Source organism: Fundulus heteroclitus, chromosome 6 (assembly GCF_011125445.2).
Source record: "Fundulus heteroclitus isolate FHET01 chromosome 6, MU-UCD_Fhet_4.1, whole genome shotgun sequence".
NCBI classification, from domain to species: Eukaryota; Metazoa; Chordata; class Actinopteri; order Cyprinodontiformes; family Fundulidae; genus Fundulus; species Fundulus heteroclitus.
In genome coordinates this window covers 22,501,469-22,524,097 of record NC_046366.1, presented here as the reverse complement: position 1 = coordinate 22,524,097, position 22,629 = coordinate 22,501,469, and the positions used below count along the sequence as shown (strand labels likewise).

The window sequence follows — 22,629 nt, the reverse complement described above, 5'->3', positions numbered from 1 at the left end:
GCCCAGGGAGCAATTTGGGGTTAAGGGTCTTACTCAGGAATCCATAGTGGTGAATCTGGGGCGTTCAAACTGGGTACTTGTAGCCTTCTCAGAATGCCAACGCTTTGCTCTAAGCACTAGACCACCATTCCCTCAAATTAATTAAGTTGTGTCTCTGCTATATTTCCCATATAAAAATGTTGCTGGAATATTATAAACCTCAAGAACTTTCAGAATTAAAAGCAACCATTCCTATTAAGGAGGCTGTGAGCATTGCTTTGGACACCTCTCAGGGCATTATGTGACAGGGTGAGATACTGTAAATACCATTCATATGTATGTGCAGTGAAGGCTCAGAAAAAGCAATGATCATTTAGGACATTTTAGCTCAAGTCTTTGTAGCCAAAAACCAGTTTACCACTCGGGGCTTAAAAACAAGCAAGGATGCCAATGCTGTCTTTATTCAGTACAGCCAGATGGAGAACAGGATAAACATGAAAAAGAGGAAATTAGCCTTCATTCAAAGAAAACTTTCTCCGTATGAAGAATTTAGATGTACTCACACGTGTTGAAGAAGGGATCGTCTGTCAGGGGCATCCCATCAGCTGTATAGATACAAACTCCTTTGGTGTGGCTAACTTTTTCAAGGTAGGAGATCCGCAACATCAGATCTTCTACGGTGTTTTGTGAAGGGTCAATATCTGAAACATTGATGTTTGTGGTTTCAACTTCAGAGAGGGACTAGAATTTTCTGAAGATATAATGACTTTGACTAGTATTTAGTTTTAATTTAGAGCATTCAAAGTAATGAAGAAGCCATCCTATCACAGCCTGGCCGGCCAGACTGTCTTACGCTGTGTAAACGGCGTATCAGTCTGGTGAGGAGCTGGCAGAGCCTGATTTCATTTCAAAGGAAGGACCAACAGGATCAGCGGCATCAAGTTAAAACCAATCGGATAACTATGGTCCAAAAAAAAAATAAAAAAAAAAAAATCATTTTTTTTTTCATTTTGTCCATGAAACATGTCATGCCATCGAGCAAACTCTCCAGTGAACAATTTTTTGCTGCTTTTGTCAAAAAAAATCTGAGGATACATGGTGGACTCACATGCACTCTAAATCTTCCAAGGCAACAAAAATCTCCATATGTATCCTGATTTTTATGGCAGCAGAACAGCACTGCTGCATTATGGGTAATTCTGCAGCTGAGAGTGACGCATCGTAAAGTCCCACCTCTGGTGCTGTTATTGGTCCGGTCTGTTTTGGGCTGGAGGTATTGGAACCTTACCAGACTGATTTATGCTCCATGTAAATCAGTCTGGCTGACCAGGCTAATCCTGTCCTACCTTTGATCAGCTTCCTCTCGGGGCATTTAGGATATGTGTACCACAAACTAAACGGGTTTGACTTCTGAACTGGTGTCACGGTTTGCCGCTGTGAAGTGCTCAGCTTTTGAATAAAGGTTCTCATGGTGTAAAATCGGTTCTTTTCCACATGGCTTAAACCTGAGAATCAAAAGGAAAACATATCAGCTAGGGAACAAAGCAAAATCTTTTTTTTTACATATATACAGCATCACAACCATACATTTCATGATATTTCATCAGGATGATATCTTAACCGTCGTATAGTAGTGATTATATGTGAAATAATAGAACAAATATAGTTTATTTTCCCTATTAAAAAAAAACAGTTTAAACACCCCTTTATGTGATTCCCCTAAATAAAGCCCAGGGTAACTGAGAGCTCTCAGATGTCCCCTAATCAACTCAACTGCATGCCAGCAGCATCTAAAACTTTTAATTCAACATAAAAAGAGACTACAACCCATAAACCTCCAAAACTTTCACTCTTATTTGCAAATGGTTCAAATGTATGTTGTATGCGTTATGCTTACCTATGCTGTACAAATCCTCATCAGTCACTCCATCAAGGAAATCTCTCTCATCTTTGACACCCATTTGCAGAAACTGGTTGTAGTAGGACTCCAGTCTGTACTGCTGAAGCAAGTTAAATATTGCCGCCATCTTAAAAGAAAAACAGAAAATGTCTCTCCATGGGGAAAAAAACAAGAATCACACAGGTGTGTTGGTCCTAACTGCTCTGAGCGGATAGAATGGACCCGAGCAAAGTTTTGAAAGCAATTGCTTTCCGTAATGAAGATACAGGCTCCGCAACTCATTACTATTACATTACTATTCCTAAATTACAGGGTGAGAGAGCGAAAGGAAGTTATCATCCTACAAAGTTCTGTGTTGCCCATCGCTACTGCTCCATCATCTATGCATACACCCAGTAAGTTAACATTACCCTAATCCGAATGACATATTCAGAACAAGTGTTTAGATGGACGCTTAAAGGATTATGGATCGGCAAAAACCAGCCCTCTCATTTAGAATAGAAGTTCATTCCAATTGATTGATTGTAATAATTTGGTATTAAGCTTCGAGTTTTAATTTGCAGACAATGTCTCAGTTTTCAAATCACTGATTCAATTTAAAACCCTGGATCCAGATAATTATTCTGTCATAGTTCTATGTTAAGCGTTCAGAAATCGCTTATGTTTTAGATAACAGAATACTGAATAGTGTTAAAAATATATGTATCCGTTCTTATCCCAGCAATGGGAACTAATAAAAATAAGACCAGGTTTTAACGTGAGTCAAGGATAACTCAAACATTTCAAGTATTGATATGGATGGTAAATGCCTCAAAGTGTGAGTTAGCACTTTGAGGCATTTATCTGGTGTTATCTGGACTGCTACTGGGTAGCAGTCCAGATAACATTGTAACCTATTTAAAAAATGCATAATCCCCCTAAACATTTATCATGTTCAGAAATTAAAAGACTAATCCATCTACCAATGTTGTGTCTCTGTGCAAGGCCTGAAAACGCACACTGGAACACATCTAAAGCTGCAGGAAGACAGACAGGAAGACTTGAGAGAATAAACTCTATCGGGTTTGCTTGAGTCTGCCACCTCCGCAAACCACGCCCACTCGGTGAACCGCTGGGGGGGGGGGGGGGGGGGGAGGGGGGAGGTGGCGGAGGGATGGGGGGGGGGGGGGAAATCAGGTAAACAAATAAAGGTATTTCGTTTGGAAAGAAGGAAAGTGACTTCAGTACCCTTGTATGGAACTGTGACCTATGTAACGTTGATACCTGCAACAAAAGAACTATTTCCAGATTGTATTATCTTTAAAATGGAGACGTCCATAAATAAAGTTTAAATTAGTATAGTTTAAATGGTAAAGCCATTTAAATTATACATACCCTCAAAAAGCAACCGAGCACGCTTATGATGTTGCTTGTAGATCTATTTTGTTCATGTGTTGCTTTTATATTAAATCAAGTTTCTAAATTGGCTAGAGCTGCAGGATCCGTCATGCGCTTTTTAAGAGCTGTTCTGAAATCTCGCAATAACGTAAACTGGCAATAGCACTTTTAAAACAATTGGAGGGATAGTGGACTACAAAACAGCGTTTAAAAATAGGGAGCACTAATCTGGCTTATCAAAAACACAAGTTAATTGTAAGGAATCCATGACTACCTGCAACCGTACTTCCTTCGGGTTTAGGTTTTATTGTGTGCATATTTGAGAGAGTACGTAAGATAAGATAAGATACGATAAGATAAGATAGTCTTTATTGATCTCACAATGGAGAAATTCACTCGTCACATCGGCTCATACAAGAAGGTGCAGAGTAGGGAAGGTGCATTCAGTTATATACAGGTACGTGTATACAGTTATATACACGTATAGGCAATGTTAAGGAATCTTGGTGGCTCGTTGAAGAAAGTGATTGATAAACTGATTAAAAAAAGAGACAATCATACCTTAATGCGTTTAAGGACCAGTCCAAATCAGGTGTTTATATCTGCGTCTTTCAGAAGCCGAGGGAGCGAGAAAACGAAACTTAATGAAGCCAAACCAAACAGGATGAACAAGATAACGAAATGGGAGGACCTAATTTGAAACAGCCAGCCTTCAGCACAAGGTGAACAATAATGTTGACAATATATGCTGAGCTTTCCTTTAACAATGTTGAGATGTTTGTTTTTTCCTTTTCTTTTTTTAATTATTTTACTTTTGCGTTTTGGTTTGAAAAGCACTTAATTTGCACTTGAGTTTAAACTCTGGTTAGAATGCGTTTCAGGAAAGAACGACCAACCTGAGTAGAAAGCACACACTGAATACTCCAGCAGGCTATCATTCCAAAAAATGACAGCCTGCTGTCGTTCCCTCTGAGCTCCGATATTTCATTACAAAATGTGACGCAAACTGGACCCGTTCATGCATCTAGACAGGCCCGCCCATGGATATCTATGGGCCCGCCTCCCTCCTTTACGTTAAAAAAAAAAAAAAAAAAAAAAAAAAAAAAAAAAAAAAAAAAAAAAAAAAACACCGGAACTGCTTTACACATCCTGCGTCTTACTTCCGGTCTGGCTCATCTTGTTCTTTTCTTCTTTTTTCAGGTTGTCACTCACAAAAACAGCAGGTTAAGTCTATCTATGTGTTTCTTAAAACTTTAGATGGGTAAACTCTGTGAATTGATTTAAATTATACTTATTTTACCTTATTATTTATCATGTAACCAGCTGGTAATTCCAAATCTTTTACCAGTTGAGATTATTAATAAAAGCGTTCCAATAAGATACCGCATATGGAACAGAAAGCCCATCTTTCTGAACTAATGAACGTATATGACAATTGCTATTACATGATGAGGACAGACAAATCTTACCAATTTCTAGTTTTGTTGGATCATGAGGTAATAGTATTGGATTCTATTATGCTCCATTTTTAAATAACATAATTACTGGGATTGCATTTATAACAATATTGTATTCATTAAAGGGAATTATAATACCATATTTTAAAACAAATTATTGAATTGTCATTAAGGAGCCATCAAAATTAAACAACTGATGAACCAATATTATGTTATGAGTAAACCAATAAGGATAAAATAATTATTTGTTTCTTTGTTCTTCCATATGTAGTATCTATGTGGGGTTAAAACTGTGCTTGTAAATCAATGACCAAAAGAGAAGCATCTGTTTATGAATGTTTGATAGGAATGGTTTTCAATATTGTAATTGCAAAATAAAAGGAAATTGCAAAATAAAAGGAAATTCATGGCCTCCTAATTTGGCCTCCTAATTTGGAGAAAATACAATTTTGGTATAAAATTCCAGATTGAAGATGGATTTTTGATAAATTGTTTTAGCTAACTTATTTTGAATGTATTATTAAGGGTGTGGACGTCTAAAAAATTAACACCACCTTTATCATATGATTTCATTATATGATTAAACACAATTAATTTTGTTCCTTCATCTAAAGTTAAACAACATCTTGTTGATATCTTTTAAGACCTTATTGTGAACATGGAGAGATAGGGCAGCGTGTGTAAGATGGGATATTCCCTCAGCTTTAGTTAGCAAAGTTCTACCTCTCAAAGACAAATCTCTTTGAAGCCATTGGTTTAATTTTTATGGGTTTTTTGTCAACAATAATGTTAAAATATATATTGCATCTGAGCTCTTGATCTTTAGTAATGACAATTCCTAAATAAGTGATAGAGTCTTCTACAGCTATATTACAAATAGACGGAATGTCACAAGCATTTCACTTTTTTTTATTTAAACAGAGTCCAGATGCAGCTGAGAAGGTATTTATTAAATCAATAGCTACAGGTGTTTGAGACAAATGTTTTAAAAACAGAGATACCTTTTAAGGGACTAGCATTTATTGAAACAGTGAGTAAGTTCGTGCACAATTAAAAAAGAGATACGGTGATATAGGACATCCTTGCCTAGAAGTCCCAGCCTGTAATTTGATTGAGCAGCTTCCATTTGTATATGTTGTTTTAATAACACTGCTAGAGTATGAACCAAAACTGAATTCATCTAATGCATGAAATATGAATGTATGTTCAACTGTGTCAAATGCTTTATAAAAGTCTAAAAATAAGAAATAAATAGGAGTAATCAATTAAGTCAGGTATAAATTTGATGTTGTTGGAGATATGTCTGTTTCTCATGAAGACAGATTAAGTCTCATCAGTTATGTGGTCCAAAACAGATTTTAATCTTTTGGCAAAAATCAGAGCAAATATCTTTATAATCATTATTTAGTAAACAAATTGGATGCCAGTTATCTGTATACATTTCTATATTTATTTTTGAATATGTCAGTCAGTCTTCCATATTCCAGAACAGTTCATCGTTCTTAACAGAATGTGTCTCCCGAAAAAAGAAAAGACAGATTTCTGCTGCTTTGCAAAAAAAAAAAAAAAAAAGCTTTCTGTTAAATATTCATAACCCCCTGGGGTTAAGACTGGGGTTAGCCACACACAGACTATGCTATATTTACTATTAAATTGCTAATTTTTTAATATTTACTCTTTGGTATTTAACAAATGAACACAAGACCAGATTTTCTTTTCCGTCCAATCTTTATTGAATATCGATTTTCTCCTTCTTAGAATCACCCTGATGTCCCTATTGGGACATTATGTGGACTAAAATTATGTTTAGAGATTTTTTTACAACCAATTATTGTTTTTTTTTTGTTTTTTTTCAATTGGCTTTTGGATACGTTTTTCATTACTTGATATCCATATAACTAATGAACCTCTTTCTTCATTGGGATATTATATATTTTCTGAACTATAATGAATTCCTATAAGTTCACACTTATTAAGAAATAAACCAGAAGCCTGAGATAATCTTTTTACCACCTTAAGGGCAACAGGTATTTGATCCTTATTTCTTAAAAACATTGTGTCGTCAGCTAGTTGACTAATAAATATTGTTTTCCCCGTCTACCGTGATTCCTTCAATTTCACATTTTTTTAATAGAATGGACAGAATCTCTGCAACATAGACAAACTACATCCTAAATTTTGGGTAAAGGTTCATGTCCAGTTCAAGTCTCGAGTCATTGGTGTTAAAGTCCAAGTCAAGTCACAAGTCTCTGAACACTTTCAAGTCTTGAGTCAAACTCAATGACTCGACTTTGACTCGAGTCCCCACTTGCACCTGGGTTGCAGTTGCAGGCAAGGTTGGGCCAACTAGTAGGATTTAGCTAATAATGTCTGCTGCTTGCCATCACTTTTCACAACAGTATCGAGTGACAGATCTGCAGGTAACATTGCTGAGACTGGAAAATAATCTAAATTAACCAAATTAGGTTGGCAATAGATCATCTTATCAGAAGATTTACAATATTGAAATCTAGAGAGGGCAGTCAACTAAAAGTGCTTCACATCTTACTTGTAACCACTTTTGTCTTGAAATTCATGAAGTGTTCTCACATACATCTTATTCGGCTGCAATACTTAATAGACCATTGCAAAAATTGGTTTAAAAATAGATTTAGCTGAAACCAAATTAAAATGGCTGTACTCAAAGAATTCTCCCATGATGACCAGGTGTAAGCTTTTGTTATTAGACTACTTTTTTTCTTGATTTTAAACCAATTTAGAGCACCCCCCCCCAACATACAATTTGTTTATTTCATCCAAAATCTCATGACTCATGAATTAGGAAAACCAAAAACCACCAGAAGCACCAGAACTGAGCATCCATATTCTTTATTCTGTCATCATGCAAGACAAATGCTTTAACTTTGGTTTCCCCAAAAGGCTTTTAAACAACATAACTGCGGCAAATATGTTAGACCGATATGCTGCTGGAAAAAAACACACACCTCTTAATTTCCATACTTAGTTTTTACTACAATGTAAAAACCAAGACAATGGTAAATGAGAATTGAATCTTTAAAAAAAAAAAAAAAAAAAAAAAAAAAAAAAAAAACGCTCAATTTGTTTTCAACAAAATCTCTAAATGACAAAATAAAATCTAACACAGGCTTTAAAAACTAACTTAATTGGTTAGTAACAGATTAGTACCACCACCGATATGAACAAACTATATTAACAAGACAATAACAAAACATGTTAGTCTAAATCAACAAGCATGCATCCGATGTTTTTTCGCACTGATCCCAAGGGTCACGCCGGACGTTGTGAACGAAGGCTGTTCTGTAGCGGATTCACTGAATTTGTCGGGATCGATAATCGATCACCATTTTCTTCATGTTCCAGTCTGACATGAGGTCACTCATTTGAAGTTCGTTTCCTGGGCCAGCCAGCGGATCGTATTTGTGTCTGAAAGGAAGGCACAGTGTCACCATTTAAGCATAATGGTTAGCTATAACTCTCTTCAGCTTCATATTTCACTTAGTAGATCGACAAGCTCAACAGACGCAGTAGCTTACTGCTTGAGGTGCTCCTCGATGGCTTTGCGCTCATACACGGTGCCATAAACTGTTTTTACCGGATCAACAAAAACCGTCTTGGTGAGGGGACAGAGCAGGTGCTGAGGTACAAACTGTGGCACAGGATCTATTATTGTCTAGGGGAAGAAAATATACATAAATGTGTTACATGTATCCATACAGCCATTATACCAGCGACTCTAAATAGTTCTACTGATCCACCTTCTCCATTTCATCCAGAGACTTCCCAGCATGTTGCTCCGTGTGCTTCTTGGCTTCTAGTTCGTACATCTCACGGCTCGTCAAGAATTCTTCGGCCAAAATGCTTCAAAAGAAATTTAATGTACTAATGAAATATAAAGTATTGTTTTAAGATACCTTAAAAGAATTGTTCAACTGTTCAATTTCACTAGTCACACTGCCTGATTACTGACATGTAAAATCAATGATTAGAATCAAACCTGACAGGATGAAGTAGGCAAAAACATGTCTAAAAAAAGCAACACATGTCCATATCTAAAGAAATTCAGGTAGGACTGTAGCATCATTGGCATCTACCAGTGTGGATAGGATAGAGCCATTACTAAAGCTAAAAAATAAATAAAAATGTGATTCCCATCTTCCCTAATGAGAGCCGTCATACACACGTAGAAAACACGGAAAAGTGAAAATTATCATCATCAGTTTGCTAACCAGAATTAGTCCAAGTGTGACTCACTCAAGAGGTCATAAAAAAACAAACAAACAAAAAAAACACCAAAAACCCAGGAGAACTGATGGCAAATGACTGGAAAGGTTAAAGTCATGTGGGGATCCTCCCATTGTCTATTAGCTAGAACTTTTGTCACAAAAGCATTTTTCACATGTTAAATGGATGGTTTAAAGTAATATATAGTATAGTATATATATAATATATATATCTTTAATAAAAATACTTCAAGTTTGGATGTTACGTTCCTGACTTGCCAAGCTTAGCCACAGTATTGTGTAATCCAACTTGTGCGATCCTTCGCTGCAGCTTGAGTGTATGATTCAGTGATCACACAGGATCTGTGTGGCACGCTGGTCGAGGAATTTAAGACAAGGACACACAGACCACCTCGGTATAGTGTGTATTTTATAGTGTGTTTTTTTTTTTGGCGTAAACACACACACTGGATGAGTTTCAGTGTTGTGTGCCGAGACAGAGCAGGCCACTGGACTTCCACTGGAAGTGCAGCTTCTTTAGCAGCAGCTGTGCTTGAAAACAGAACAAAATCAGAACGTTGTCCACAACACGCGTTCAACCCGGGAATCTTGAACTCCCGTCTCCCAGGGCCAATGTACTGCAGCTTTTAGATGCGTCTCTGCTTCAACATCCCAGATTGAGATGATTAGGTAATTAGCAGGAGCCTGGAGAACTTAACTTTATGCTGAGGGACACACCTAAAACTTGAGATCCCTGATTGAACCTTTTAGGAGTTTCCTGACACTCAAATATGCAACTCTCCAGATTGGCCCTGTTGAGCTCCACTACTCTCCTACTTTGGTTATGCAACGCTGTCATGATTTTTGCAAGCTCACATGTGTGAAACATCACTGGCTTTGTTTTCAATTTATGAAGAGAGCCGCCTGCGATAGACTGGCGACCTGTCCAGGGTGAACCCCGCTTCTCGCCCATTGACAGCTGGAGATAGGCACCAGCACCCCTTGTGACCCCAGCAGGAGCATTATTTGTTTTGGTCCACTTATACAGCCAAAACTCAGTGTCTGTCGTAGAAAATTAAAGTCCAAATTTCATTTCTTACTACATGTCTTGAAGGCATCATTAACAGGTCAACATGTAGTAAGCGGATGAAGGAGCGTGTGAAAGCGTAACTATTTTTATCCACGTTTCTCACCTGTCCAGAGGATCATCAGGCTCGGGGACGATGAGCAGACCATACACAGCATCAAAAATCTCCTTCATTGTGATGTGTGCATTGTAGTTGCGGTCGAATATGTTGTGGCAGATCCGACCCACACTGTTGACGTTGCAGTGATACACCTGTTTATCCTGTTAAGAAATTCCAACTGCAAAATTACACAATGTACATATATTTGGCTACAAAACTTTTTTTTTTTTTTTAAATCCTCATATTTTGCTTTCTTTGTCTTTTAATAGGATACGTGTGTGACAAAACGAAGGACTGGAGGCTTCACTGGGTAGTCGGGTCCAAACTGACAGTACAGCTCGAACACGCCGGTCTCGTACGGCGTGTCTGGAGGGCCCTGCATGAGAATCCTCCAGAATGCTGAAAAGATGACAGACTCTTAACGGTGCTTTAATAAAATGTATTTCAGAACATACGTATTATGCAAAAGTTTACATGATGAAAGAGTCTTTGAAACAAAATTTCCCATTTAATTTCAGAAACTGCCACAACCATTGGCCACAAAACAAAAAGGAAAAAGTAGAGACTTTAAAAAAAAAAAATTAAAACAAATCTTAACTTACTGAAATCAGATTCTGATGGAAAGACTCTAAAGAAGGGATGTGGGTCACAATGCAGACTCTTGAGTTCCTCTAGGATCCGTTTTTCCTTCTCCATGAATCGTCCATCCTTTGACTCACTAATTTTCTTTTTGAGGGCACTAATTATGAAAGAGAAAACAAATGATGAAACCCTTTGTTTTGTTTTGAAATCCAGGTTATTAACCCATAAGTTTAAAGCTGAAAGCTTTTTAAGATATTAGCTGTTTAAGATATTACCTGAAATATTAATTTCAGTCAGTGGTCCAGTGGTTATCAAAAGTCAAGTTTACTGATGTATCCCCCTTTCAAGAATGAAAACGTTATGGGGGACCCCATCCCAAAAATGGATCAATAATTTTACTTCTATTTTTCTTAATGCATGTAAGCCATTGCTCTGAAGATTGCTCAGGATCCTTTATACATTTTATAGCAATTAAAATGTTTTCTACAACAGTTTCTAATAAATCGCAATTTTTCAACAATGTCACATTTGATAAATTATAAATATAAAAGGTTTTTAGCCAGACACATCCCTGCCGTTAACACAAAGATTAAAATACAACAATGTTCACAGCCTGCGGACACAACACGTTCTCTCTCTGGAAAGACGGCATGTCACTTTTAGCTAGCCATGAACTTCGTCATCAATAAAATAGAGACCTAAAATAAATTAGCTGAAAAAAAATATGCCATTGACAGTAAAGAAAAAATAAAGTTGCATTAAGTTTTATACTATTTTAGAAGTTTATTCTCTGTACACAGACAGCTGGTAAGAAGCTGCTCTGAGGATAATCTAGAATCCCCTGCTACTGTCATGCTACAGAATGCAGGTACAGACTGAACAGCAGATGTAGCTGTTGTCCCATTTAGCAGAATTTAGTGTCTGGACCAAAAACAAACAAAAAAAAACAAAAAAACAAAAAAAACAGCCAAGGCTGCCCCTCCCGGGGCGCGCCCCCACTGTTAGAGAATCACTGCTGTAGTAAATCTTTCCTTTTTTTTCTTTTATTCATCCATCACAATGCTCTTTGTTCTCTTGCCGTATGTTTCCATCATGTAAACCACTTTGAAATGTCATCACAAATAAACTTGCAATTGTTAGTTTATCGATCTCTAGAAAAGTGATGCCGTCTCCTACCTTTCGGTCAGGGTCACTCTGCCATTTATCTGAGTGGGCAAGAACGTCTCTGGGTATTCATCGTACTTATGAGCAGCAAACAGCTCCATTAATCTGGACTATAAAGCAGATAAATAATATATATCATGAAGCCAGAGCGATTCATTCATCAAAGCAAAATGCATCGCAACAGAAGTCATGACGGACCTCAGAGACGGAAGAGACATCGAGTTTGTTTTTGGGTTTCCTTTGCTCCAAAGACAGGACCGTCTCGATTTCAAAGAGCTTTAGGCTCTCTTTGGTAGACTTTGGCTTGAAACAACAACCACCTGGAGAAAAGAAAGTTTCAAAATAGGGTTTTCTAATGTGGGAAAAGAGTTGCAAATTAAATTATAGGATGTTTTAGCCAGTATTCAAGTGCTATGCTATGTGTTTAATTCAGTTTTTTTGCTTTTTGTGTCACATTTTCTGATCAATCACCTAATTTTAATAGTAAACTGTATTTTAATAACCTTAGTAAATACAAAAAGTGGCCAAATGAGAATTTCATTCATTAATGAACAGAAGCTATCCAAAATAGTCTGGTCATCTGGAAAAAAAAGCAACATCTGGAAAAAAGCAGTAATTAATTTTCAGATGCCTTCACGTTTTTTTAGGGGAATTTGATAACTGTGCATGTCAGAGTGGTTATATTCTGTGCCTATACACACATTATGATCACAATCATTGATTGTGTACCCATATAAATGGTACAATCCGATTATTTAATCTGAATACATTTTAATGCAATCGTGAAATGTTGTTCATGTAAACATAGCTACTGTATACTTTAAAAATGGCTGAGAGTTATAAGAAGTTTATGGGAAGGAGACGAAGGGCTCAGTAAAAATAAATAAGACCACAGTGTATTTGACAGTGTAGTTGTCAGTTTAATTTCTGTTTTGCCTCACAGAAATTAAACTGACAACTAGATTCAATAAATGAAAAAAACCTGTTGCATTGCTGATCCCATGCAGCATGTTGTTCTCAACATTTCCAAGGAGGATTGAATCAACAATTATGTCTGATTCGAGTAGCTTCACTGTCACAGCTACCGGCTCCGTCTGGGATCTAAGGGGGAAAAAAGGATTATTCCAATAAAAAAAAAAAAAAGAAGCAAATTTTGTTGCATCCTTATAGACAAATGGAGGACAACCAATTTGTTTAAACCACAGTTAAACTAGATATTTATATAGAATGTATATTTAAAAAGCCATTTACCCTCTCACTGACTAAATCAGACCAAATTTATTTCAATGTCAGTTGGTGTTGTCAAAATTATTTTCTAAATGCTAGAATTACATTTTTATTACATTGTTCGGATCCCTGTATGTGTACAGGGATCCGTTTTATTGATCTAATTATGTTGTTTTTTTTCCTTCTCTGAGGCGCACCTTGAGTATCTGGCTAACGTTGTTTTATTTAAAGATGAATATATGTTTTCTTTTTATAGTCATAATACTAGACCCCTTTAAGATTCTTCAAGTTTATAAATTTATCCTGATCAACTGATGCAGTTAGAATTTTTTTTTCAAAATTGCATGCCACAATGTCAAGATTAAATTGAAGCAGTAGAAGATTTTACCCTGAGTCGTTTCCATCAGTGAGGCATATGATGCGAAGTCTACAATCTGGGAATCTCTCCTTGACTTTATTAAGCTCACGGGTTCCTCGTCGTAGTGCGTCGTACAGAAGAGTACATCCATTTGCCTTCAAGTCACGCAAATGTTCCTAAGAACGTGGAAGAGGAAGACCATCACTGCAAGTCCTCTCATGTAGAAACTACTGAGGGGATTAAAAACTGACTTTTGTTAACCGTAACTTTCAATATGCAGTTTTGAACGAGCAAGCCTTTTTTCAGTCTAAGCTTACACATCTTGATGTGCAAGTGACATATGTTTGCATTAGACTATGTGGTCTATAAAAAGATTGGGATGTTCAACTGAAGAAACTGGTATAAACTGTCTTTGAGACCAACTACTGCTTTCATAATTATATATGAAACAAGAAATGTATAACGGATTAATGATGTAACCAAGTGTGTACCTTGAACACTTCCAGACTCTCAGTAAATGTATGGAGGGTCTTCACAAAGGAATCAAACTTCACAAGACCAATGACATGGTGGAAGTCGTAGGCCATGCTCCTGGTGGCGAAGTTGTCAAAGAGCTCCTTCACAGCGTTGATTTTCTTAATTTCTGCATTTTCATAGCACTCCTCTTCCATGGAGGAACTGGTGTCCATCAGGACCTGATCACAATGACTCTGATGATTAGTTCATTCATGTTTGGACTGCTAATGCTGGTTTAATTATTATTTTACGATTTAAAAAACTAACTGGATTTTCTCATTTTACCATTATTGCTTCTTTTGGCATCCTGCTTGTAATAAATGTTCCATCATCTCTGTGGTCGCCAGTCCTACATTAGATAAAAACAACAACAAAAAAACACTTTCAAATGACATCACACGACTGTCAGCTGTGGCAGTTTATAAACTCAACCAAGACAAGAGAGAATGTAAAAAAAAATGTCTGCTCTCTTCACATGCAATAAAAAGATTGTTTTTGTGGTTGTTCAAAAATCCTAGGGTTATTTTTTTCTTCCACCTTTATATACATTCACACATACATACATACACATTTTATTTTACCTTTATTTAAAGAAATAAGAGATACAAATCTCAAGAGTTGACCGTTTTAATTGTGTGTGTGTGTGTGTGTCATGTGTGTCATAGGAGGGACTCACTTGGCTGCCAAAACATTCAGATCCACCATTTTTACTTTTCCATCAAGACAATCGTGAACCATGATCGTATTTAGGAATCCTTTGTTCTTACACTGGGAAATCCCAAGGTTGTCTGATTAACAACAACAAAACGACATTAAAAATGTGTCAATAGTTCTTTAAAGAGATTTCTTAAAAAAAAAAAAAAGAGTACCTTCACTCAACATAACGAGGGAGCTCTGTGATGCCCCCAGATCCTTCAGCTGTAGAGGCGGCGTCACATTGAGACAAGGGAAGGATTTGAGTTCTTCCACCATGCTTCCAAACGTCCATTCAATATTGACCTTGAAGCTGGAATCCAGAGCGCTTAGTTAAGTGTTTCAAAAGCCTTTCCTGTGCCCTTCTCTGTAATCATATAACCTTTAATGATAAAAAAACTTCTTTACATTTCACAATGAGGTGTCTAGTTTGGGTACTGCCTACAGTAGTTGGTTAGCAATGTAAAGTTATGACACAAGATTGCACTGTGTAATTCATATTTTACTTGTAGTCAAGAAGATTGCAACTACACTTCCTTGAAATAGATTGTGTATAAAAGCTCAATAAGCTGCCAGTATAATCTAAATAAGGCCTAGTGTTAAAACATGTGGTGTTAAAATATGAATTACTCAAAAAATCAAGGTATGCAGACCAGGCACAGTAGCTTCATTTACAAGATTTTGTGAATGTTGGGTGTGTGGCTGTTTTAAAAATGTGCATTTTTTTTATCTTGTATTCTCTTTTTCTACTACTTAATTTTTGTCATCTTCTCTCCCTTTTGACGTTTTGCCTCACCTTTCTCACTTCCTTTCTTTCCCTTTTACCTTTCTGTCATGTGTCTATTAGCGAAAGCAGTAATGGTCCACTTGTGAAAGTAAATCTATTGGGCTCTCTTTGACACTAAGAAAGCAATTTTGAGTGCTACACTGCCAGACTGGACACATAGGAAAAAGAAAAAAGAAAAGTAAATGTGAATTTCAATATTGCCACGCACAAGTTTGAGTTAACCAGCATTTCTTTGTATTTTGCTCCAAAGGGGGAACATTTCAATAAATGCTTCAAAACATTAGTTTCACTATTTTGGAGTAAGGACTGACTATTCAAGTATCAACAGCTGCCAAATCTTAGGGCTTTTTGATATTAAACTACAAAAGACTATTTATTCAGCTTGACAAAAAGCAGAGCAAGTCTTTGGAAGCACATCTATTGTGAAATATCTACAACCCACAGTTCCATTTAAAACAACAAAAAGATGATGGTACAATCCCGTTAAGAGAAAGATGAGTTTGAGGATACATACTTGAGACCGGACACCTTGTCCTGATGAATCCAGAGAGGATATGTCCTGACATACCGAGGCATGCTGAGAAGGATCTTCTCAATGTCAGCCGCTCTCTTCAGTGAACATTCCTGCAGCGGCTCTTCTGTGCAGTTCGGGATTTTAACTCCATCTAATTTAAAAAGAGCACAATTTCAAATCTGTCAAATAATAATAGAGATTTCAACTTTCAGAAACTAATATTTATGTTGTTGCTTTTCTTCCACCGAGCAGTGTACGTTGCATTTTATGGCAACATCTATTTTAAGTGTTAAACATTTCCCTCAAGTTACAAAATATTCCTTCTCCATTGCATACTCTTAGTCATCACAATGTTTATAAACCATTTCCTGTAGATTGTTTATACAGAACATCTGAGTTTTACTGTGAAGCAGCTGCCCATTACCAGCAGTTTTAACGTCTTCATCATAAAAAATAAAAAAACATCTCCAATATCTTTACTCTTGTATCCAGACAAGCACTTGTTCAGTGGTGTGAAAAGTCCTTGTGTAGGGTTCCTACACATTGTTTTTACAAAAGTAGCAGATTTTTCAGATTTAAATTGAAAATGAACAGAGAACTGCCAAACATGAAATATCTAATGTTCAGTATGAACATGTAGCAGTTATTAATGAAGTGGACTTTAAGATATGAAGTTAGGAGGAAGCAAAAAAGGAAAGAATAAAGATCCAACAAGTAGAATAGGAAGGAATAAAACAACAAATGGAAGAAGGAAAGTGGTAATGAAACTGGAACACAGAGAATTAAGTGAGGATGGAAATAAAGTCAAGCAAGAAAGGAAGGAATTAAAAAAGGAGGAATAACAAAAGGATGAAATGAGGTAGGAAGGGACAAAAAAGACAAATTAAGGGAGCAAAGAAGAAATTAAGGAAAGAAAGTGGAGAGAGTAGACAGGAGGGAAGGGGGAGCTGGTGGAAAGGCGTCAACACAAAGGAAATAATTTAGATAACATGTTCAAGTTAATAGGCATCAACACTGTTGCCGTTAGAACATTACCATAAAGCACAACTCTAGAAGCAGGTTAAGAACCTAGAATTAGAAATCTGCAGAACGCGAAAAGAAATTAATTCATGTAGCGCTCAAATAATCCCAACAACTGTTTATAAAGGGTTTAAGCTTAAAAAGGTACCCTTGATTTTATTGAGAACGTCTGATCTTTCAAAGACAGTCGGTACTCCGGGAACTCTGACTGGCTCACAGAGATGGTTCCCATCTTCGGACACAAGAGTGATGGGAGCAAAGACTTCATGCTCAGTTGTCTGATCCTGTCAATGTGGGAGAATGTTTAAATAAATAACAGCTAAAATCAAAATTAAAATGTACAGAAAATGAGAAAGACACACGGACAAAGACTGTCAGTTTGAAAACAGAAACACAATTGTAAAACGTAAGGACTTCAATACTTTAGCTTTGGTAATGAGATGTGCCCAGCAGTACAAGGAGTTCTCAAAGACGTCCTGGTCCTCGATGGATTTTTCCCCTCGCTGTACTCCTTGTTTGGGTAAAAGCTCCCTGAAGAGCATGTAAAGGCCCTCGACCACTGCAATCTGCAGGAGATCAGTTGGCACATCTTAAGAATCACCCTTACAACACACTAATTCAGATAAAAAGAAGTTCATTTTCTAATGTCTGCTCTAATGTCTCCTCTCAAAGAATACTTTCAGAATTTATAACGAGAGACTTAAGCCACCTTAAACAGCTTACTTTCTGGTTTCTGGTCATTCTTTCTTTTCTGCACAGTTGATGCAAACTCTGGACAAGCGGGTTGCATCCTGTCAGTTTTCGTAAGTAAGCAAGCACGTTTTTCCTGGGTATGGCGTTATGTTCAGCCTAAGAAAAAATAAAAAATCAACTGTTAAGACACTCGAATAGCACAGCTGCTTTGACAGTAGGATTTGACAATATGGCCAAAACTTCACAATATTTCTTAATTTCAGTTGATACAATATAATTATGATATCAATATAAACAAAATAAAACCCTCAGAAAGACTGCAAAGAATGTCCACAACAGTTGCCTGTGCAAACAATTATTTTACCATGTTTATAAAACTCATCCAATATAACATCCATCCATTTTCCAATATGCTTATCTCTATTTGGGTCGGGAGGGTTTGCTGGTGCCTATCTCCAGCTGTTAATGGGCGAGAGGCGGGGTAAACCCTGGACATATCGCCAGTCTATTGCAGCCAATATTTTCTTTAAAAAATAAAACACATAAAATTACATAAAACTCAGACCATCAGTCAGTGACAAATGCTGTGATCATAAACCAATGTATATTCAAATATTGGAAATGTCATATAACGTTTATTGAATAAAGTTATATCACAATATATTTTCATACTGAATTATTGTCCACCCCAATTTCCCAGATGAGGTGGTACAGAACAAAACTGCACATAAATATAGCTTATAAAAAAAATTAATAAAATAATGCTTTATGTGAATAGTACATCCACAAAGAATAGCAGAAAGATTATTTGAACAATATACGACTGGTGAAGAATGGACAAGAGAAAAACACTTCTTACAATAATATATAGAGATGAGAAGAATACACTGATTCCTTTCAGGGTTTGCGACACTGAAGGCACAACGTCGTTAAAGTAGAACGTCTCGCCATGCGGGGTTTCTTCGGAAAAAGACGACAAAGTGAAACAAACGGTTGACCCCTCTGAAATTCCACACTTCTGCAGCGTGTCGCTGATTGAGTAATCCCCTCTGAAGACAACATTTACACCAACAAAGAAAACAAGTGTCAGCGTGCTGAGGACTACCCACAATAATCAACCCTAACAGGGTTAACACAGAAGGAACACAAATCAGTGTAGATTTACCTGTGATGAAGGACATGTGCTGGGACACCACTTGTATTTGATAGCTTCTGTCTCAGGGTTGTCATTGTGTCACTTCCCAGGTCCACAAGAACTTCAAAACATCCCTTAATGGAGTAAAAATGCAAACAAAAATCAAAAATGCACTACATATTTTCATTTCAGAAGCAATGTTGTCATATTGACAAGATATTATATTCAAGCTATACAGATATAAATGTCATTTGAGATGCAGCCAGAAACTACTGTATGTGGTAAAACTAATTGGCTTATCATCAGCTTGACTGGCCCTGATTGGAAAACCTCCGTAAACGCACCAGTCAGTAAACGCACCATACCTTCAGCATGATGTGGCATCGAATGACTTCCGTTCCATACGTTTCACAGGGTGTTGGTTTTGGCATTTGAGGAGTCTGTATTAGATTTTGCTTTGGAGTAAATATGACATTGACCGTGTCACCATCTTGGATGTGTCTTTCCTTTAAAGACCCTGAAAAATAAGCATTACATAGATAAAACTTTACGCTTAGTTTTGAATCAAACACATGTTGAACATTTTAAACATACAATAGGAATGTTGACAGCAGCTTTTAAAATGCATTGTGCTCTAACAGAAAGAACAAAATCTTTGTCATTGCAATTGTATATTCCAATGAAATTTGTATTCTGGATTTAACCCGTCCCTTAGCAAGTAGTGTGGAGCTTAAAGTGCCCAGGGAGCAATTTGGGGTTAAGGGTCTTACTCAGGAATCCATAGTGGTGAATCTGGGGCGTTCAAACTGGGTACTTGTAGCCTTCTCAGAATGCCAACGCTTTGCTCTAAGCACTAGGCCACCATTCCCTCAAATTAATTAAGTTGTGTCTCTGCTATATTTCCCATATAAAAATATTGCTGGAATATTATAACCATTAGGAACTTTCAGAATTAAAAGCAACCATTCCTATTAAGCACTGCTTTGGACACCTCTCAGGGCATTATGTGACAGGGTGGGATACTGTAAATACCATTCATATGTATGTGCAGTAAAGGCTCAGATAAAGCAATGATCATTTAGGACATTCTAGCTCAAGTTTCTGTAGCCAAAAACCAGTTTACCACTCGGGGCTTAAAAACAAGCAAGGATGCCAATGCTGTCTTTATTCAGTACAGCCAGATGGAGAACAGGATAAACATGAAAAAGAGGAAATTAGCCTTCATTCAAAGAAAACTTTCTCCGTATGAAGAATTTAGATGTACTCACACGTGTTGAAGAAGGGGTCGTCTGTCAGGGGCATCCCATCAGCTGTATAGATACAAACTCCTTTGGTGTGGCTAACTTTTTCAAGGTAGGAGATCCGCAACATCAGATCTTCTACGGTGTTTTGTGAAGGGTCAATATCTGAAACATTGATGTTTGTGGTTTCAACTTCAGAGAGGGACTAGAATTTTCTGAAGATATAATGACTTTGACTAGTATTTAGTTTTAATTTAGAGCATTCAAAGTAATGAAGAAGCCATCCTATCACAGCCTGGCCGGCCAGACTGTCTTACGCTGTGTAAACGGCGTATCAGTCTGGTGAGGAGCTGGCAGAGCCTGATTTCATTTCAAAGGAAGGACCAACAGGATCAGCGGCATCAAGTTAAAACCAATCGGATAACTATGGTCCAAAAAAAAAAAAAAAAAAATAAAAAATCATTTTTTTTTCATTTTGTCCATGAAACATGTCATGCCATCGAGCAAACTCTCCAGTGAACAATTTTTTGCTGCTTTTGTCAAAAAAAATCTGAGGATACATGGTGGACTCACATGCACTCTAAATCTTCCAAGGCAACAAAAATCTCCATATGTATCCTGATTTTTATGGCAGCAGAACAGCACTGCTGCATTATGGGTAATTCTGCAGCTGAGAGTGACGCATCGTAAAGTCCCACCTCTGGTGCTGTTATTGGTCCGGTCTGTTTTGGGCTGGAGGTATTGGAACCTTACCAGACTGATTTATGCTCCATGTAAATCAGTCTGGCTGGCCAGGCTAATCCTATCCTACCTTTGATCAGCTTCCTCTCGGGGCATTTAGGATATGTGTACCACAAACTAAACGGGTTTGACTTCTGAACTGGTGTCACGGTTTGCCGCTGTGAAGTGCTCAGCTTTTGAATAAAGGTTCTCATGGTGTAAAATCGGTTCTTTTCCACATGGCTTAAACCTGAGAATCAAAAGGAAAACATATCAGCTAGGGAACAAAGCAAAATCTTTTTTTTACATATATACAGCATCACAACCATACATTTCATGATATTTCATCAGGATGATATCTTAACCGTCGTATAGTAGTGATTATATGTGAAATAATAGAACAAATATAGTTTATTTTCCCTATTAAAAAAAAACAGTTTAAACACCCCTTTATGTGATTCCCCTAAATAAAGCCCAGGGTAACTGAGAGCTCTCAGATGTCCCCTAATCAACTCAACTGCATGCCAGCAGCATCTAAAACTTTTAATTCAACATAAAAAGAGACTACAACCCATAAACCTCCAAAACTTTCACTCTTATTTGCAAATGGTTCAAATGTATGTTGTATGCGTTATGCTTACCTATGCTGTACAAATCCTCATCAGTCACTCCATCAAGGAAATCTCTCTCATCTTTCACACCCATTTGCAGAAACTGGTTGTAGTAGGACTCCAGTCTGTACTGCTGAAGCAAGTTAAATATTGCTGCCATCTTTAAAGAAAAACAGAAAATGTCTCTCCATGGGGAAAAAAACAAGAATCACAAAGGTGTGTTGGTCCTAACTGCTCTGAGCGGATAGAATGGACCCGCGCAAAGTTTTGAAAGCAATTGCTTTCCGTAATGAAGATACAGGCTCCGCAACTCATGCTGTTACTATTCCCAAGTTACAGGGTAAGAGAGTGAAAGGAAGTTATCATCCTACAAAGTTCTGTGTTGCCCTTCGCTACTGCTCCATCATCTATGCATACACCCAGTAAGTTAACATTACCCCGATCCGAATGACATATTCAGAACAAGTGTTTAGATGGATGCTTAAAGGATTATGGATCGGCATAAACCAGCCCTCTCATTAAGAATACAATTTCATTCCAATTGATTGATTGCAATGATTTGTTATTGAGCTTCGAATTTTAATTTGCAGATAAAGTCTCAGTTTTCAAACCACTGATTCAATTTAAAACCCTGATTCCAGATAATTATTCTGTCATAGTTCTATGCTAAGCGTTCAGAAATCGCTTATGTTTTAGATAACAGAATACTGAATAGTGTTAAAAAAATATATGTATCCGTTCTTATCCCAGCAATGGGAACTAATAAAAATAAGACCAGGTTTTAACGTGAGTCAAGGATAACTCAAACATTTCAAGTATTGATATGGATGGTAAATACCTCAAAGTGTGAGTTAGCACTTGTACTGGGTAGCAGTCCAGATAACATTGTAACCTATTAAAAAATGCATAATCCCCCTAAACATTTATCATGTTCAGAAATTAAAAGACTAATCCATCTACCAATGTTGTGTCTCTGTGCAAGGCCTGAAAACGCACACTGGAACACATCTAAAGCTGCAGGAAGACAGACAGGAAGACTTGAGAGAATAAACTCTATCGGGTTTGCTTGAGTCTGCCACCTCCGCAAACCACGCCCACTCGGTGAACCGCTGGGGGGGGGGGGGGGGGGGGGCGGAGGGATGGGGGGGATGGGGAAATCAGGTAAACAAATAAAGGTATTTCGTTTGGAAAGAAGGAAAGTGACTTCAGTACCCTTGTATGGAACTG

The 22,629-nt window shown here is 37.2% G+C and overlaps 1 protein-coding gene across 1 annotated transcript; it reads right to left on the bottom strand.

Annotated features, from left to right (window-relative positions):
* Positions 1-7,785: 7,785 nt before the first annotated feature.
* LOC105924311 lies at positions 7,786-21,577 on the bottom strand. Its single transcript, XM_036138344.1, has 24 exons — positions 21,433-21,577; positions 20,883-21,041; positions 20,099-20,236; positions 19,196-19,347; positions 18,861-18,964; positions 18,555-18,744; positions 17,726-17,851; positions 17,425-17,568; positions 17,151-17,286; positions 15,983-16,133; positions 14,858-14,994; positions 14,665-14,776; positions 14,274-14,337; positions 13,964-14,167; positions 13,503-13,648; positions 12,870-12,988; positions 12,086-12,207; positions 11,900-11,997; positions 10,744-10,880; positions 10,416-10,540; positions 10,148-10,293; positions 8,490-8,592; positions 8,268-8,404; positions 7,786-8,157 (listed from the first exon to the last, which is right to left on the bottom strand). Exons 1-24 carry the CDS (start codon positions 21,560-21,562, stop codon positions 8,043-8,045), a joined length of 3,195 nt encoding a protein of 1,064 aa, XP_035994237.1. The 5' UTR covers positions 21,563-21,577; the 3' UTR covers positions 7,786-8,042.
* Positions 21,578-22,629: the final 1,052 nt, after the last annotated feature.